At 44.3% G+C, this 19,266-nt stretch overlaps 1 protein-coding gene across 1 annotated transcript; it reads left to right on the plus strand.

The window, feature by feature from the left end:
• Window positions 1-670: 670 nt before the first annotated feature.
• On the plus strand, window positions 671-17,485 carry QRICH1 (glutamine rich 1; the record flags this gene model as incomplete). Its single annotated transcript, XM_079540608.1, has 9 exons — window positions 671-979; window positions 8,331-9,350; window positions 12,077-12,254; window positions 12,877-13,031; window positions 13,818-13,932; window positions 15,208-15,316; window positions 15,640-15,791; window positions 16,432-16,522; window positions 17,293-17,485. 9 exons carry the CDS (start codon window positions 671-673, stop codon window positions 17,483-17,485), a joined length of 2,322 nt encoding a protein of 773 aa, XP_079396734.1.
• Window positions 17,486-19,266: the final 1,781 nt, after the last annotated feature.

The raw sequence follows: 19,266 nt of genomic DNA on the forward strand, positions 1-19,266 counted from the left end.
AGGAACCAGTGCTGCTGTTGGCTGCTTAATTTCCAGAGCCCTGCTTCTCTGTGTTGTAGTTCTACTTGAGGAATCTCCTGATTCCAACGCTCTCCTTTCACTTGCTGTGTTCAAATCGATAGGGCTGTGCTAGTCCTAATAGCAGAGGGATGAATGCTGCGTCTGCTGCTCTTCTGTTCTGCTTCCTAGAGTAGAGCTGCATGGCCTGACAGAGCACACTGCTCAGTTCTCCCACCTCCATGCCTGTGAAGCAGGGCCATGTGTATTGATTTCTGAGCTTCTCTTGCTAGCGTTGCATGCTGCAAACGAATGAGATCTGTGATTTGATTTATTCTGTGATGAGATTTGCTTGGTGTGGGTGAAGTATAATTCTGGAAGGTGTTACATGGCAGTGAGCTCTCTGAAATAGGTGTCATGGTTGTACCTGGTGTCGTTCAGACTTCCTTGAATTGCTGAGGGTTAGTTTGAGAGGAGTGTAGCACTGCGAGGTGCCTCACAAAGCTGAAGCATCTGTCTCAGGGCATCTGGCCCTGCATGTTTGCTCGATTTCACATGGTGCTCAGTACGAGAAACTAATTACTGGAGTTGGGAATATCCTTGCACCAGAGGAGCACTGTAGTTAAGAGTTTTCACTTTCTCTTTCCTTAAGGAACCCTCAGGACCTTACAATATGAATAATTCTCTGGAGAACACCATTTCCTTTGAAGAATACATCCGTGTGAAGGCACGAACGATCCCCCAGCACAGGATGAAGGAGTTCCTGGACTCCCTGGCTTCCAAGGGGCCAGAAGCTCTGCAGGAGTTTCAGCAGACGGCCACCACCACGATGGTGTACCAGCAGGGTGGCAACTGCATTTACACGGACAGCACAGAGGTGGCCGGGTCTTTGCTTGAACTTGCTTGCCCTGTGACAACCAGTGTCCAGCAACAAACTCAGCAAGAGCAGCAGATACAGGTTCAGCAACCCCAGCAAGTCCAGGTAAGCATCTGAAATCATCTTTGAAGGTACATGTGACTTGTTAACCCACAGAATAGTGTTCAGAGCCAGCTACTGGCTAACCTGAAACCGGAGGCAAACGTTTAAGAAGCAGGGCCAATCAACTTCATATAGAACAGCGTTTCCCTCTTGTTTAAGGAATTTGGTAGTAAATTTGTCTTGCTCTGCCTCCATTGAGCCCTGCTGTAGGAGGAGTAACATACATAGCAATGTAGTGGTGTAACCTATTTGAGAAATGGTTGACAGTTTTGGCATGTACACCGCTCCCTGAAGCCTTGCACTCTGTGAAGCAGCTATAAATACCCTTCCTCCTCTGCTGGTCTTGCTTTTTCTCGTTGTTTAGAGTGGCAGTGGGATCTAACTCTTGTCGCTTTAATTTTATTTTATTTTTTTTTTTAAAGGAAATCAGTACTCTTCAAATTTTACTTGAACTAAAGTTCTAAAAGTTTCAGTTCTTGAACTGGCTTTTAAAGCTGGAGAGAAATGCACAGAAGTTGACATAAGTTGTGAACCAGGGTAAGATGCTTTTCATGACAAGGTGTTCTGAAAGGTGCCCATGTGCTAAGGAAGCTGGCTCCTTTGCACAGTGGTAGGAGTCTTCTGCAGCTCTTTTAACAGATATTAAAATAATTTGTATTAAGTATTAAATGAGAAAAATCCAGCATCAAGAAAAAATATGTAACTGAGGACCACCAACTGCCTTGGTCCTCAGACACTCCTTACAGAGCTCATAGGTGGCAGGGTGTTACCAAGGTTCTCTTACAGTGCATCTCCCAGCAGCTGAACTCTGGCTGCGGCTGTGATTTTGATATGCTTCAGATGGAAAAGTTGCTTCTTTTGCAACAGATGAGGTAGCATTGCTGCAGTGCAGACTTGTGCCAACATCTCACTTGTGTGCTCTTATCCTATAGTAAAGACAAACTTTCCTCTTTCGTTGGGTAACTTGTCTCCAATCACTCTTCCTACTGAGTAACTGAATGTTCAGCTAGCACTGCCATAAGCTGTTGCCCCACAGTAACCTGTGACACGAGGCTTTTGAAGAATAAAAGCCTCTATTCTCACAGAGAGATGCATTAGATCTCTGCATGAGTCTATTAGAAGTGGTCAGGGGTGGCTTTGGTTCTGCCAGCTAGCACGTTTTGGCGGAGAAGTTTTGCTTTTCAGTTCAGCAGAAGAACTATTAGAAGGATTAGGGCTTTTTCAGTGCCTCAGCCTTGAAGATGTTAAAGGCCCTGTACCAATCTTAAAACCACCAAGGAGTACGTATGTATGCGTGTGCTTCTGACTACTGCTTCCCTTTGGAACTCCTCAAAGTTCAGGCTTGACCCTTGCAAGCCTCCTGGTAACAGAGACAGGGAGGGAGGTCAAATATCATACACTCCAGAGAAAAATAAGCTCCTGACCTTCTTGAAAATAACCATAGAGTTGCTGCCAGAGTTATGTTCCTATTTTGTAAACTAAATGGTTTGCATATTATGGAGAATGAAAAAAATCTGACAAAAGTCAAGCTCTCAAAAAGCTTTCCTAAAAAGCATTGTGTACTCTTCTCCTTTGTTTTTGATGCGACTGCTTTAGAATACCTGCTTTCACATCTGTCAGTACACACAGCAGTGCTTGTATTGCCTCCTGTGTGGCTCTCTTCAGCCTGTTACCACCTCCCAGCACAGTCTGGTGGCACATCTTGTACCTGATGTAGCTGCAGCTTTTGTGCACCAGCAGTGCCACTGATTTGTCCATATTTGAGCATCTGGCTCAGAACTGTCTTTGAATTACCCTTATTTTTTTTCTCAGAAATTAGGTGGAGGAATGTCTTTACCCATCTGTGAGAGTTCTTCAGTGTTCTTTCAAGATTTCTTGTCAAGATGCAGTTAAGGTTAAACCTGTGATGTAGTCTGCAGACATTTCATGACTGTCTTTGTGGCAGCACTGGCAAAGCCTGGTGGCTTTGTGTGAACAAACCCCCAGATTATGCTGGGGCTCAGTGTTCCACCAGAGCAGTGTGTCTGATTCCTCTGCCTCATTTTGCTGTTCTACAATAATTTTTGGTCATCCTCTGAGATCTTAATCAAACTTAAATCATCCCAGTTCTTGACTTGATAATCCTTCTAATTCTCGCTAATCCAATTGCGAATCAGTGAAGACCCTCTGAATGGCTGCGCTTCTATCTGGCAGTGCAGCAGTGTTGCTGAAGGTGACTAATAATATCACAGGTCAGATGACCTGATGGCTGCAAGTGCTGATGGCAGCCCTATGATCATAAAGATAGGCAGTGCTCAGGTTTCATCCTCTGTCTTCGTTGCTGAAGACAAAGACAGTGCGTGACTGCTGCTGCTTTTATTTGTTCTGGCAAAGCATGCTTCCTGTTTTGAAGGAGAAGTTGCCACCTTAGGGTTTTCTTGCCTAAAAGATTCAACAAACTGTTGCCTAACGCTTATTTCGAAGTAGATGCAACTGTTCAGTTAGGTTATATAGTAGTTGGTGCTCCAGTGCAAGTGTCCTGGAGCTCCTTCCATGCTCAGTGTCACAGCGATGACGTTATATCTTAATAAATGGTTTAGCATGTCAAGCTGTCAGATCACGTGCAGTGTTGGGCTGGGTGAGAAAGGCTGTGTTTTGCTCCAGTCAAGTAAGAGTTTTATCAGCTTGGCCTCTGAGATTCTGCTAGCTGGTTTTGGCCATTGAGGGCACAGAACTGATGACACCAGCAAGAAGAGGTGTTAACACTGACTTCCTTAGAGAACACTACTTGTGCAGTAGTGAAACCCTTCCTCCTTTCATTTCTCATATTCACCTGCAAGATGTAGCTGAAAAGATATCAGTGAAGAGTCAGTATCTGTGCAGGGAAGTTCATCTGTTCTCACCTTTCTTAGGACAGTCTGATGGCAAGGTTGTAGGAGCTCCTTGGGCTGGGGATGAGGTGAAGATGGTACAGGTGAGCTAGATTGCTGAACTATATAGGGAATGGTTAAATGACTGCATAAACTGTGAAGGCTTCTGTCCTTCTAATTCCCCAGTTCCTTGGGAATGTGAAATGTGTTCATTTCTTACTGCTTAGACTTCCTCTGATCTGTTCTCTGACTTCAGACCAGTGTAGGCATTGTTTGTAACATAAAGCAGGAAAAGGTGAGCTTCCGAAGATCTTCTCCTTGGCTCTGCAGGGGACAGACCTTTCCTTTACTTCAGGTGGAGATGGCTGTCCCCTTGTCTCTGTCTTGGTTCTGGGTTCAGCCTGTTCTTCTGACACGAGCTAGGGCTCCTGTTTGCTTATCATTGAAAAACATTCTAATAAGAGATATCAGTGTAGCAGCTAGTATTAATTAACATTTGCTAGGGTGGACTGTGCCACTTCAAAGAATGGTTGTAATAGAGAGTGGTGTTTTAAAGATAGCTCCTTCTTGTATTTGGAAATAGGCACCTCTGCAGGAAAGGGAAGCTGTTTGTTTTCTTTGCTTCATGTGTTCTGATTTAGATCTAAATCCTGCCTCAGAGTGCAGCTTGACAACATAATCTTGATATGGTAACTGTTGAAACATGCAAAATACCTCTGTGGTCTGTGGCATTGTCTCAGTGATGATGAATGAGCAGAGGAAAAAACCTGGACTGAGTGTCTGGTAGTCATTCTGAAAAGTTGACTTGTATGTTCCCTGTAGACGTTGTTTACTTTGATAGGTAGCAAAGGACTTCCTGTAAGGCAGTCAAATAACAAGTTCACCACTTCCTGCTAGTTCAGTGATCAGCCTTTTCACCTGTTTTGGACTTGTCTGTATGCTGTAGGTACCTTCTGACCTAATGTTAGAAGGAGCCCTTCATTACGGAGTTGGTTCTAAGTGCTGGAGTCACTGGTTTTGAGGGAAGTGCATTTTAAGCCTTAAATGGGGCTAAGAATAGTTAGGAAACTGCAGTTCTGCTTGTCAGTGTTTTTGACCAGGTGGTTTATTTCCATTAGTTTGCTCAGGTGTGGAAGTTAGGGTGCACCTGTGTTGCTCTTGCTGGGTTTTGGAGTATACTTCTGCAGCGCGTTTGCTGCTTGTTCCCTCTCGCCTGTCCTGGGCTTTGAGCCTCATTTTTGGGATCACCTTCAGAATGAAACTAAGGCGTCAGCTGTAGTCTTGTTTTGGCTCAATGTTACTGAGTGGCTACTGATCTTGTCTTTGTATGTGCTCAGTTCAGACAAAATGTGTGTGCCTTTTTTATTTGTCCTTAAAATGGCACAAGGTTCCCCCTTCATGGGATTGAAGCTTGGTTTTACTCTGCTATTACAAGACAGGGCGGGCATCTAATGCTTTTGCTTCTCTAGTCTGCGAGTATTTGGCCCAACTTCTAGCTATTTTATGGTAAAAATGCATTTCTCTCTAATTGCAGCCTGCTGGGAAGTGATTATTTTCATGCTGTTGCATCCAAACTTATGACAATATGCAGCCTTCTGGTATTGGTGACTTGGTGTGTTATTCTGTTGCACCAGTGCAATCCAGGCATTCCCAGCATAACATTCTTCCTTCACCTTGGTGCGGAACATTGCTGTCTGTGTTGGTCTTTGCACAATTAAAACACTTCTTTCTGTACAGAGTATTTTAGAAAGTCAATCACTGATGCTGTTTAATTCTTTGTCCTTTTGTCTCAAACGAGTTAAGTCTTTAATTCTGAAGTGTAGGCTTGTAGCACTCCTGGGTGCAAGCTACTTGAAAATGGAGAGGGAGTTGCTGCAAAATATGGTTGATAAAAATAGATATGTAATTCACAAGGGATGTGTAATGTGTAGTAGGTAGGGCTTCAATATTCCTTTAAATAGGAGCAACCTCTACTCGGGAATGTGATGTCAACAGTTGGCGGTATGAAGAACTTGCAGTGGTTCTGGAGTCTGACTTTTGCAACATATTTGGGTCTGGGCTTATTCTCTAGATGTTTAAAAATAAAAAAATAAATAATAATAAAAAAAAAAAGACAAAAAAAACCCCTCACCTCTGAAAGGGAAGCTGCCCATGGCTTTTAGAGATGTGAGCTTAGGCTGTAAAAGCAGAGAAGAAAGTACTGATCTTAGGCTGTGCCTCTTGGTTAAGCCCATTTCACAGCCTAACTGCACTTAACACTGTGAAATTGTCTCCTTGCAGGAGTAAGCTTTCAAGTCTTTCCACTAGTAACAGAAATGCTGATTTCATACATACAAAGAGAAGAGGGTAACAAACTCTAATGTAAAATTGTGTATATAGTGAAGGTGGGGGAACTTGTGAGGTATTCTCAGTCAACCTGTGCCTGTTCTTAAAATGCACTGCAGAAGTACAGCATCAATGACACACTTCTTCCAGACATGATTCTAAATGCCAGGAGACAAAGCAAGTGTTTCTCACATTAAACTGAAAATCTACAGTGTGATAATCCATTTTAGATTGACCCATCTTGTGCCTCTTCTTGCAGGTAGTGTTTTGAACAAGGGCTTGTATTGGCATTAAAGACTACATTAATGATTACTATTAGGAGTGATTAGTGTTATTTTGGGGAATAATTGCCTTAGAGGTATAATTGCAGTCGACTTTATTAAACTGAAGTCAGGATAGGGACCTGTGCTTGGGCCTGCTTGCTGGGCACTGCTGGTAGTGTGGGGCAGCATGGTCTGAGTATCAGGTGGAACTGAAGAGCTGTCCCGTAGGTGACTTCATCTTTTTCAATTAACTCCTGAGCAAATCACTCGCTGATGCAGCTTCTTAAGCTGCCATGCTGGTGCAAGGTCGTATGCGTCTTGTTACCTTGCAGGAAATTATATAAAGTCCACATCGTTTGGATCACAGTATACTGCATACAGCTGTCAGCAGGAGCCTCTAAAATTCACTGTTCTTCCCAGGAACAGAATGAGTTGCTAACAGGAGGTGGCTTAAACAATTGGTTTGCAGATGGTGTATTTTGAAACCCCATTTACTACTTAGCAATTCTTAATTGGCTGCAAATGAGTCCTTAGTGTTGGGGTTGTTGTGTTGTTTGTTTGTTTTTTTTTTTTTTTTTTTTAAGACATTTAGAGGTGACTGTAGGAAGTGGGGTGGAGATTTTGTATAACTGCAGCATAAAGTGAGTGTAGAGTCTGTTTGGATGTTTCGTTTACTTGTCTGGCGTTGATAAGTGAGATGGAAAAGGCTGAGGGAATGTGAGCAGGGAGACACAGTTTTATGGCTAAATAAATCAGTGCTGGGTTCAAACATTACGTGGCTCTTGTAGGTGCCGCTAAAGCTCTTGTATTTGCAAGGAAAAGCTGAGTGATTAATGCCCCCTTCAAGATCAAGCTTTAAGGAAGCCTGGAGAAGCTGGTGATGGTGGAAGGCTGGGATGCTACTTCTGAGAACAGGGCAAATGCAGCAAATTGTTTGGGGAGGAGAGCAGACATCTCTTAGTGTCCTGGGAGTGAGGACATCAGCTGGGTTGGGCATAGGAATGTTTATTTCCCTTGGAGTTTGAACAATTCGTTTTAGTTTAAATACTAATGTATTTTGTCCATGGTGTTCAGCATTGAGTTAAATGCATGAGATAGAAAATACAGCTGAATGGCTTGGGCAATAAATGGAATTAAATGGAATAAGTAAATAATAAAAAGCTAACTGGTTTTAATTATCCTTGCCAAATAAATACTTGTAACGTTGAGAAGGGCAAATGCTGTAGTGGTGTCCTTTAGCTCAAGACAAGATTTAGCTGAAAATTGCACCGTTTCCTGTGTTAACACCTGGTTATGTAGTGCTACAGTTAACAGTTGGTTTCAAAGTAATAATTCTCTGCCCTGTTTGGAAGGAGCCAAGTGCTGTTTTCAGCTTCCCCTCATTTCCTGCTGCCTGTCCCAGGCTCCTGCAGCCATTTAGGGGCTGGCAGTGGGAGCAGTAAAATTGGTCTTTAGGGCATAGTAAGAATGAGGCAAAAACCTGTGCATCTTGTGGCAAGATGCACAAATTACAATTCTGATGTTGAGTTTGACCTAAAAATCTCTCTATAGCAAGGCCTGTGCTGAAATAACACTTTGCAATGGAAGTAGCTCTGAAGACCAAAGTGCTGCAATCTGTTGGCTTGAGCCAGCAGCACTTTGAGGATGGAGATGCAGCTCACGTGTTGTTCTGTCTGCTCACGCAATGCCATGTAAGCACAGCACCTGCCCTGCTTCTGTCAGCCGGGCACTTCTGCAGTAGCTCTGGTTTAATTTTCCTGAGATCTTTAGTAGCAGTTCATAACTCCGTGTATTAAAACCGAATGTAAAAGATGTGGAGCACAGCCAGACATGCAGTGACGCGCCGTCTCTGCCGGCGGCCCTGCTGCTGGGAGCTGCTGCTCAGCATCACTAACGGCCCGCTTGGTGTCCTTGCAGGTTCAGGTCCAGGTCCAGCAGTCACCGCAGCAGGTCTCCGCCCAGCAGCTCTCTCCGCAGCTCACTGTCCATCAAGCTTCCGAGCAGCCCATACAGGTCCAGGTGCAGATCCAAGGCCAGGGGCAGCAGCAGGCGTCCCAGACAATACAGAGTCAGTGTCTTCAGAGCCCCAGCCCGTCTCAGCTGCAGGCAGCTCAAATCCAAGTGCAGCACGTGCAGACTGCCCAGCAGATCCAGGCCGCGGAGATACAGGAGGAGCACATACAGCACCAGCAGATCCAGGCACAGCTTGTGGCAGGACAGGCCATTACTGGTGGTCAGCAGATCCAGATCCAGACAGTGGGGGCGTTGTCACCTCCACCTTCTCAGCAAGGCTCTCCACGAGAGGGAGAGAGGAGGATCAGCACCGCCAGCGTCCTTCAGCCCGTGAAGAAACGCAAGGTGGATATGCCTATTACTGTGTCGTATGCTATTTCAGGGCAGCCAGTTGCCACAGTGTTGGCCATTCCTCAGGGCCAGCAGCAAAGTTATGTCTCTCTAAGGCCAGACTTGCTAACAGTGGACAGTGCCCACCTGTACAGTGCCACTGGGACCATTACTAGCCCCACGGGAGAGACTTGGACCATCCCTGTTTACTCTGCTCAGCCACGTGGTGACCTTCAGCAGCAAAACATAACCCACATCGCCATCCCTCAGGAGGCCTACAATGCTGTCCATGTCAGTGGCTCCCCAACGACACTGACCACAGTGAAGCTGGAAGATGACAAGGATAAGATGGTGGGAAGTACTTCAGTAGTGAAGAACTCTCATGAGGAAGTGGTGCAGACTCTTGCTAATTCACTCTTTCCAGCGCAGTTTATGAATGGCAACATCCACATTCCAGTGGCAGTGCAGGCTGTGGCCGGGACGTACCAGAACACAGCACAGACAGTGCACATATGGGACCCGCAGCAGCAACAGCAGCAGCCCACACCCCAAGAGCAGGGGCAGCAGCAGCAGCAACTACAAGTCACTTGCTCAGTAAGTTTAACTTGCTTGGGTCTTGATCCTCAATTAACAACTTGCAAATGTTCTGGGGAGAGGGAATGTGAGCAGACAGCTTGTATCAAGGAAGCAGAGGTGCCTCTCTTCCTCTGGTCTGGGTGTGACATACAGCATTTGTCTCCTGTTGTAGGACTGCCACATGTTAATACTGGTACATAGAGTACAAAACTTCCCGAAAGAAAGTTCTGCGTTAATCTCTGTGACAGAAATGAATAAATAAGTGCATATTGCTGGCTTCCCCATAGCAGTTATTACAGGGTCTGCAGTCTTTTCCTGAACAGTTCAAAGAAAAGACTGGGACAACAACAACAAAGTCAGCCCCATCAATGCTCTAGTGGCCTAGTGGTGGCTACTTTGCATTATGTAGCATTTGGAGTTCCCAGCAGATCCAGTGCCCAGGTAAAATGTCAAAATCTGGCTAGTTGTCAGAGCAGACTTCGTGGATCAGATGTGCCCATCTGTAGCACCAACCTGTTTCCAGTAAATGCCTGGTGTGCAAGAACACCACGGTGACCAATGGCAAGTAACTATCTCTTTGTCCTGACAAACATAGCAGCCAAATTGCTGATCTTCTTTTTTTAAAAGGGTTTTTAATTGGGTTTTAGAGCTTAAATGAATAGGGCAATTAATGACCTGTCTTACATCTGCAAATGAATGTAGTTTTGTGGTTTTTTTTTTTTTTTTTTTTTTTTTAAATCAGAATGCATAGAGATTGATCTGTGTCAGAGCCCGTTCTTGCTGAATGGAATGAGAGCAAAAATACCCACGTCTGCTAGCACAAGTGTTGTTACAAATTCCTTCCAGTTTATAAATAACACTTTTGGCTTTATAAAGACACACGTGCCCTCTACTTCATCAGTAAGCAGTGGGACAAGGAGGATTGCTTTTTGGTTGTCATATCTGTGTTTCTGAATCGAGTCATAACCCTGGTGGGCTGCAGCATGTCTTCAATGAAAAGGGTTCCCTACATCTCTGGATGAAGTGTCAGTTGCTGGGTGCATTCTTCTATAAGCTCTACTTTAACCTACAGCCTGTAGGTCATGTAATACATCCCATTGTTTTCTTTTGTTGTTGTCTGTTGTTTGTTTTGTTGATTTTTAAAGAGCTTTCAGTATCTTATTTTTTCCCCTGTATTGGTATATTAGAGAACTTTATTCCTTCCAATTACTCAAAATAAGTTGACTGAACTTCTTGCCTTTCTGCTGAACAGGTTTTTTCTTGGGGTGTGGGAGGGAGGGCTTATTTCAAGGGTCTTTTGAGAGTACATTCACAGAATCCTCTCCAAAGTATAAACTCCATAATGTCTCTAATGATTTCTTGTAAAGCTTCTACCAATGCCTTGTATTCCTGTATGTAGTGGTCCACAGTACTTGCGTATCAAGACAGTGTTCCTATTAAAAGTCTTTGGAGCTCTGGGTACTGCATAACCCCCTAAACATGGAGGCAGTCCTGGAAGGTATGTGCTGTTCCTCTGGGAAGGATGATAAAGCTGCTGTAGATGAGCATCTCACTTTTGGGTGTTGTCTGTCTCACAGCTGTGAGACTGTGGTACTCCCTGTCAGTCTCAACTTAGCTGGGGCAAGCCACAGCTATTTTGTTCTGTTTTTGAAAGAATGTCATTTAAAAAGCAACTTCCAGTGACTCTGGCCTGTGTGTTGCCTTCACACCAGATGAGACAGCTGTGAGGTCAGGGCAGCAGATCCCCCATCTAGCTGGGGCTGGCAGAGGTGGCTGCCTCTGAGGGCTCTCTGTTGCTCGGAGGCTGATGGGGCAGCACCCTGGGGGGAGTGGGGGCGAAATCCTGGCTCCTAAGGAGATGGGAGTGTCAGTTCTCACCCTTGGGCTCCTGTTCTCTTTACAACAGAGGTTTGATTGACAGCTTCAACTTTATTGCCATCTGCCTCCATAAAAGCTGAGGCCTTTCAGTGATAGTCTCCCTCTGCAGCTGTGGTGATGGAGGGGCTGATACACAAACAGTTGTGAGCTGATGCAAAAACAAACAAAGCAGCAACAGGAGCACAACAAATCAGAGGTAGACAGTCTGAGAGCTCCAGTCTGAGGCTCTTACAGGCATCGCCTGTCTTGTGGTGGTGGCTTTCTTTTTTTTTTTTTTTTTTGGTGGTGTTTTGTTTTTGGTTACATTAAATTACAGGTATTGCTGACATCTACAGTGTTTTCATCACGGACTCTAATAGTGCTGGAGCAATTGGGCCTGTCTTGCTGTAGTGAGGTGGTGGTCTTTTGTGGTGGCTCAGCATGGCAAGTTGAGTAACGTCAAGAAAATCAGTAGTTCATTTTGCTGTTGGAGAAGAGGCCAGAAGTCAGTTTGTGAGGGGATTTCAGCTGCGTGAAGCTTCTTGTCAGTGAACTAGCTTTTTTGTGACACTGCCACAAGAACTGCTCATGGCTGCTAGGTCTCCTGTGATGTTCTGCAGGACTTTTGAATGCATCAATCAGCAAGTAGTGTGGATTTGCTGAAGGGATTTTAGATATGTCCATTAAAAAAACAAACAAACTTGGAGAGGCAAATGTTCTTTCATGAGCCGTACGTTAGACAGCAAAGATTACGTGCCTTGGACTAAACCAGAGTGGGTGTTGCAAAAGACTGATATCCTGGGGCTAGAGGTAGCACTGCAGTTAATTGTTCTGTGTGTGACTATTGTATTTAAAAGTATCTACAACTGAAATATTTTCTTTCATAGGCTCAAACTGTTCAGGTTGCTGAAGTAGAACAGCAGCAGCAGCCACAGACTTCACCTGAACTTCTACTTCCAAACTCTCTGAAGCCAGAAGAAGGGCTTGAAGTGTGGAAAAGCTGGGCACAGACCAAGAATGCAGAGCTGGAGAAAGAAGCCCAAAATAGGCTAGCACCTATTGGAAGTATGTGTCGTGACAAGAGCTTTCTTTTCTTTCGGTCATTGCCTAATCTCTACTTGAAATAGGAACCGTTTGCCGTTCCTCTTGGAAAGCACCTTTTTGTCAGTGATTATTTTTAAGTTTGAACAATTATTTACTTAGCGCAGTGCTAATTACTGCATGATCCAAATGCCAAAGGACGTGTTCCAAGGGAAATATTACAGGTCTGTGCTGAGCCGACTTGAGCAACTAGTCTAGTGGCTGTAGAAAAGGATGTTGTATGGCTGTGATGTGTGGCCGAACAAAATGGCTGCATGTGCCAGCCAGTCTGGTGGAGCAGTCGTGGAGCTGCTGTTTTCCTGTTGCTGCAGGGCAGCGTTTCATTGTACGTGGTAAAAGAAGGCAGTCATCATGCAGTTGGCAGGGCACAGTTTTCCTCTTGGATTCCTGCCCACTTATCTTTTTGGTAGATCTGACAGCTTAGAGTCTTGATTTATTTTGGTTTTCTTTATTGTACTGGGAGAATGTGGTACTACTAGGACTGCCAGATAGACAGCAGAGCTGGAGATGTGGGAAATCATTCCTGAAAGGTCAGAAATAATATGGCTTTATGACTTCAATAATACGGCTTTGTTTTGTTTTCCAGGACGTCAGCTGCTGAGGTTCCAGGAAGATCTCATATCTTCAGCTGTGGCTGAGCTGAATTATGGTCTATGTTTAATGACACGAGAAGCGCGGAATGGTGATGGGGAACCATATGATCCAGATGTGCTCTACTATATCTTCCTGTGTATTCAGAAGGTAGGGGGAGGACGGCTCTGTGTGCAGCAGAGCTGTGTGTGCTTTCAGAATATATATATAGGGAGGATTCTCCTTTATAGAAAGGGAGACTTGCTTCTAATGAGCTTCCCAAAGATTTCATAGGAAAAAGGTCTTTGCTTCTTCAGTGTAAGAAGGAAAAAAAGATGCACTGACTAAATGTAATTGATAAGCAGCAATGTGTTTCTTTTTTTCCCTGAAGTGATTTATGAATTGTTAGTATGCGTTTGGTGTCACAATGAGCGTAAGAAATCCTTTTAAGTTTGTCTTCTGGGGGGAGGGAGGAGCAGAGGGATGATGTTTGAGAAATCTATGAAGACTTGATCTAACTAAAGCTTTAGCAGGCAAAAATTTAGCTTTTTATGGTGTGGGAAGTTAAACTGGTAATGTCAGTGCGCTTCCTGGAAGAACTGCAGGAACAGAACTAAACTGATAGGAGAACTAGCATCTCCCTCCTTACCTGAAAGAGCCCGGAGTTCGCAGGACAGTCGTGTGAATTAATTTCTGATGGTCACATCTAAAAGAAGAGGTGAAATCCAACCAACTTTGCTGGCTGTCTCTCCTTCCTGTCTTTGTATTTCCCTTGATAGTAACTGAGATTATTTGTTCTCGGTGCAACGGTCCTCGCTTCCCTAGGTGGTTTCTATTAGTTTTCAGTGCTATGCTGTGAAGCGTTTGAGTAACCAGGTGTGTGGGCTCTTAGGATAACATCTTGTTTGAGAGGAACGTGCTATCACTGTACTGGACTGTGTTGTGAATCTTTTGCAGTATCTCTTTGAAAATGGGCGAGTAGATGACATCTTCTCGGATCTCTACTATATTCGCTTCACTGAATGGCTGCATGAGGTTCTCAAGGATGTACAGCCTCGTGTTTCCCCGCTTGGTAAAAACTTTTAAGAACTTAAAAACTTTCTGGAGTTTGGAATGGTTAACTGCAAGCTACAGCAGGAGTGTAGTGTGAATAGAAAACCTTTCAAAAGAAATAAGTGTCTAAGACAAATCATGCTGATCAGGTAAAAGACTGTTCCATCTATAGGCTGTAGGCCCGGTTGAGGACTGCTTGCCTATTCCTTGTCACCCATCAGAAAGCAGGTAGTGGAGACTTTGTGATTTTATGAGGTTGGCTTACTTGGAGATCCTTGATCCCAGTTGAGTTTCCTCAGCTGAAGTGCTAATACATCTTGCTTTGTTGCTTTGGGAGATGATGCAATGCTATCATGTTGCCATACAGTCAGATGGATATGGTCTTTCCATATCCAGACCCACTAAGTGTAGGGTTTGTTGGTTTTTTCTTTTTAAATAAAAGCACAGATAGAGCCTCTGCTGCTCCAATCAAAAGCAGCTCGTCTCCACGCTGTGTTTAGAAGATGATGGTGATAGGGGTGAGAGGACACTTTGAGATAAGGCAGGTTTTGTGTACAAAAACTAGAATAAGCATTTTGTTTTTACAGCACAGAAATGTTTTATTGTGACTTCACTGCCTTTGATCTGGTTAGAAGTCAGTGAAGAAGCTATTGCTTGTGTTCAGATAGGCAGCTGATGTTACAGGCTAGGTGGCTACGTAGCAGTGCGAGTTTTGGAATCCTTTTGTTTTCGCTCAGGCTGTTTGATCTGTGCTTTGTCATTCCACAAGCCCTGGAGTTTATAGAGCTGTCTGTTTTTTCTGTTTATCTGTGTATTTGGAGTATAGTATTTCCTCTTCTACACAAAGGGGAAAAAATCTGAGAATCAAAGGATTACTCATGTGTCCAAATACATCACTTGGCGCTGTGTACTGACTGAGGCTGTGCACAGGGCCAAGAGCTGACTTGTTACACTGGCCTGCCTGCTCTCACATATTATTGGATTAGGAGCATCTGCATTGGAGTTGGGCCATTAATTAGAAGCTGTTTAAGCACGTATTTACTTCTGTCTGACTGGAATATCTAGACATATTGCAGGAGTATATTCTCTGCAATTTGAGGTTGATGTGTATATATACAATTGTTTTCCTAACTGTGCCTATTAAAGTTATTTCTGTGTAATTAATCTTGACATCATTAAGAATGTCCTCCTTCCCTTAGAGAGCACAAATCTTTGTACTTATGGACCAGAAAATGCTGCCTTTGTTCCTGTTGGAACTGTCTCGTGGCATGATGCTGATTTTTGATTGTTACAGGTTATGTCCTCTCCAGTCATGTAACGGAAGAGATGCTGTGGGAGTGTAAGCAGCTGGGAGCTCACTCCCCTTCCACCTTGCTCACTACACTGATGTTTTTTAATACAAAGTAAGTACTTGTGCCTGCGAGACTTCTGCAGCATGAAAACTTCACTGTCAGGGTTGTTGGGAAGCTGCTGTGCTGGATGAAGGCACGGTTGTGAATTTTAAATGGTTGCAGACAGGGCCTTCCTGCAACTCCATCAGGAGAAGAAGATGCAGTGCAACAAGGAAGGAGCTAGCAGAGGGGAAACTAAACTTTTGCGTGCTTTGCTGGAATAGGCTTTATCTCAGTGTTGATTTGAGCTTCGACTGGCTCATGATGAATGGAGATACCTGTGTTGCTGTAGAGGCTGTATCCTCTGAGTATCCCTTATTCTCTTTTCTGATCAGATACTTCCTGTTGAAGACAGTAGACCAGCACATGAAGCTGGCCTTCTCCAAGGTATTGAGGCAGACCAAGAAGAACCCTTCCAATCCCAAGGATAAAAGCACGAGTATCCGCTATCTGAAGGCTCACGGTGCACACCAGACAGGCCAGAAAGGTAGTGTCTAGAATTTTCTTTGGATACAGTTTACTTTTGGGGCTTGAAGAGACATGGCGATATCTGCAGATGGGACTGTGAGAACCCCAGGTTCTATCAGTTATTATCAGCCTAAGAGAATGAAACGTGTGCTCCCTCTGACAGAGATAGTACCTTTTATAATAAGTATGTTCTGGAGGCAAACCTAACCTGAGGCGGTCAGGACCTGAGGATTACTTGCTTGTTCTGTTTTTGTGGACAAGGGGGCAACTGTTAGTGTTTAAGAGCAGGGGGAGAAACTTCTTTGGAAAGGCTTCTCTTTTTCAGAGAAAACTGTGTAGAATTCCTACATAATTGTGGTCTGGCGCCTTAAAAGCGTGATCCTGGAATTTGGCTCAGACATTGTCTGTCTATCTGGTGCAGATAGAAGTGGAGAAATGGTTATGGGCTGGTGGTATTGTTCAGTATGTCTGGGTTAAAGCAAGCTCTCCATGTGATACTTTGAGTACTTGAAACCAGGCAGCTTTGTCCTGGAACAGCCCTGTCTCTGACTGACTGCTGCGTGGTGACCAAATGCTTCAGACGCTCTGTGGCACTGCTCAGTTTGTTGTTATGCTTCTCATGCAGAGTATCTGACTGACTTCTTGGGGTTGGTTTCTAGTTACAGATGACATGTATGCAGAGCAGACTGAGAATCCGGAGAACCCCCTGAGGTGTCCGATAAAGCTGTATGACTTCTACCTCTTCAAATGGTGAGAGCCTCCATTCCATGCCTAGCACTGCTTGTCTTCACTGACTGGGTTGTACAGCATTTTGTAGCTGGCCTAGGTTTTGGGGCAGCATTTTACTCCTGGCACAGATTCTGCATTTGCATAAATGTACATAGATGGGGAAGGGTATTGATTAAGGGAGGGTGGGATTTTGCTATATGGTCACCTAACTTAACGTGGAACTTTTTATCATATTTAAAGAGACAAATTGTAATTTGTGAACTGGCTGCTTTTAATCTCATACTTGCTCCGAAGGTTTGTTGCACTGGCATGAGCTCATTGTTCTGCCTGTGACTTGCAAGCAAGTGAACTGGAAGCATCTGCTGCTTGAGATTAGGGCCCTATTCAGATTGGCTTCTGAACAAAAATGAGGACTAAAAATTGGAGGGAGCATCAAAGGACTTGCCTCTAAATTATTACGATTCTGATAACTAAAGTATTTGTTCCTCTTAATGGTATCCTAATTTTGCTTCACTTTGATCTTTAAGGCAAGTGTTTGTTACGCTTACCAGTGGGAAATAAAAATTCTTACTGGCAGTTGCGGCCATGGCTTTCTAACCTTGTCATGGCTTAAACATTTGGGACCACCGTTGTCCCTAAGAGTAACTCCATGCCTACAGAACAAGAGCCTTCGTGTCTCCTCAGCCAGATGTTCACTGTCAGGATTTGTGAGGCCTGGGATGAGGACGGGGGAGGTCTCTCCCTCCTAGCACATTCCGTTAGTCTGGTTATTTCTGATCTTCCTCATGCAGCCCCCAGAGTGTGAAAGGCCGGAATGACACGTTTTACTTGACTCCGGAGCCAGTGGTGGCCCCCAACAGCCCTATCTGGTATTCCATCCAGCCGATCAGCAGAGAGCAGATGGAGCAGATGCTCACCCGGATCCTGGTGATACGAGAGATTCAGGAAGCTATTGCCGTAGCTAATGCCAGCACCATGCACTAAGGCATCCTTCTTGGCTCAGAAGGGGTGGGGTGGGGTGACGGGGGAGGGACAAGCAAAGAATTGTACAGACTTTTACACTAAAGGAGATGCCTAAGTTTTTGGTTTTTTATTGGTGTAGCTATGAAGCCCTTTTAGGCTTCTTCTCTTTAAAAGAATCTAAAGGAAACCTACCCATTGTGTATCCTACCCAACACACCAAACTGTTGGAATCATTGGAGGCTGCATATCCCCCTGCAAGCTGGGAGCTGTGGAAAGCTGCTGGTTGACTCTGATTTTTTTTATGATGTAGAAAATATGAACTACAGGATTGGCCTGGATGACTGGGGCCTCTGTCTCCTTGGAGCACGTGCAGCCTAGAGGGCACAGAATGATGGATGGACCTGCTCAGCCAGTGGAAGAGAGGCAGGCATCTTCTTTTCTTGTGCTTGGACATTAATTTGCTGTTATCTTGGAAGGAAGAGGAGAGAGTGAACTACAATTGTCATTTATACAAAGAAAAAAAAAAAACAATGATTTCTATTCAGACCTTTAAGTGACATTTTTAGATGTTAAAAGTACAAACTTTACCACACTCTTCTTTTTTGGCCTAATACTGAGGCCTTAAACCTTGAGGCTCCTGTGCCTGATGGAATTCTTGTAACATACACTTGTGTATCATATAAAGATACCACCCTGTTTCTCTTATGTATTCTTACTCTAGTTGTTTATTAAGAATGATGAGCACGTCTTTTCAACATGCCATTGAACAATGTGTCTTTATTTGGGGAAGAGTGAGCTGTGAGGGTGGGGGGGTCGTTAAACAAAGATCAGTATGCAAACTGGTTGTTTTCATCCCTGTTTGTGCTTTCCAGCTTCAGTCTGCTGGACTTCTTCCACCCTGACAAATGAGGAAGGTAGAAGGGGATTACATTCTGTTAAAGAACCTGGCTATCTGCTTGCTGATGGAAGCTTGGTGTCAGGCTAGGAACATGGATCTGTGAGACCAGATCAGGCTGTCAGTCTGTCCTAAATGTTCTGTGGCCGGCCTGTGAGGCTTCACTCCTAGGCAAATCCCCCTCTCCCCTTTACAAACACACCATACCAACTGTGTCGGAGGGAAAAGGGCCTTCCAGGGCCTTCTGGGAGCAGCTTGTGGCTTACTCCTGCCATGTAACAGCTTTTTCAGAGTTTAACACAGCTGTGTAGCTTCTGGCATCATTCATGATCATAAACCCCAACCATGTAGCCTTGCCTTCCTGCATCTTAAATAGTCGCTGTATTCTGTATTATTAACAAATAGTCTGCTCTTCTGAAGCCAGTGGATAGCCAACTGTGCTTGAAATGGGAGATCACTCTAGCCAGGCTCGTGATTTGTGCCACCAGCTTCTTGGATGCAGAGAGGTGACTCTGTTTCTTGAACTTGTCTTCCCTGCTTTTCCATCTCATGTCCCTTCCCTGTTCCAAGATACATAGATAGATATATACTTATATATATATTACAATAAAAGAACTTGTTTACAGGCAAGCAACTTTTTTGAAGCTTCTGTTGGCCAACACTTGTCTGTACTGAGAAGGAAGATTTGCCGTCTCCGTTGGTTGCGCACAGTGTAAATCTGCACATAGGATGAGAATAGGAATAATGTTGTCTGCTTCTGTGCTCTTGATCCTTGTAGAGGTGTGTGGGCCTAGCAAGACTTCAAGCCTCTGATGCTTCATGTTGACAGTGTTCAGAGAAAGCAGATGTGCTTGGATTGGTGGTATGATTAGTTTGTTCCCTGTATAGGACTCTGTGCTTAAGTAAG

Source organism: Tetrao urogallus (genome assembly GCF_951394365.1).
Source record: "Tetrao urogallus genome assembly, chromosome: 10".
Lineage (NCBI taxonomy): Eukaryota > Metazoa > Chordata > Aves > Galliformes > Phasianidae > Tetrao > Tetrao urogallus.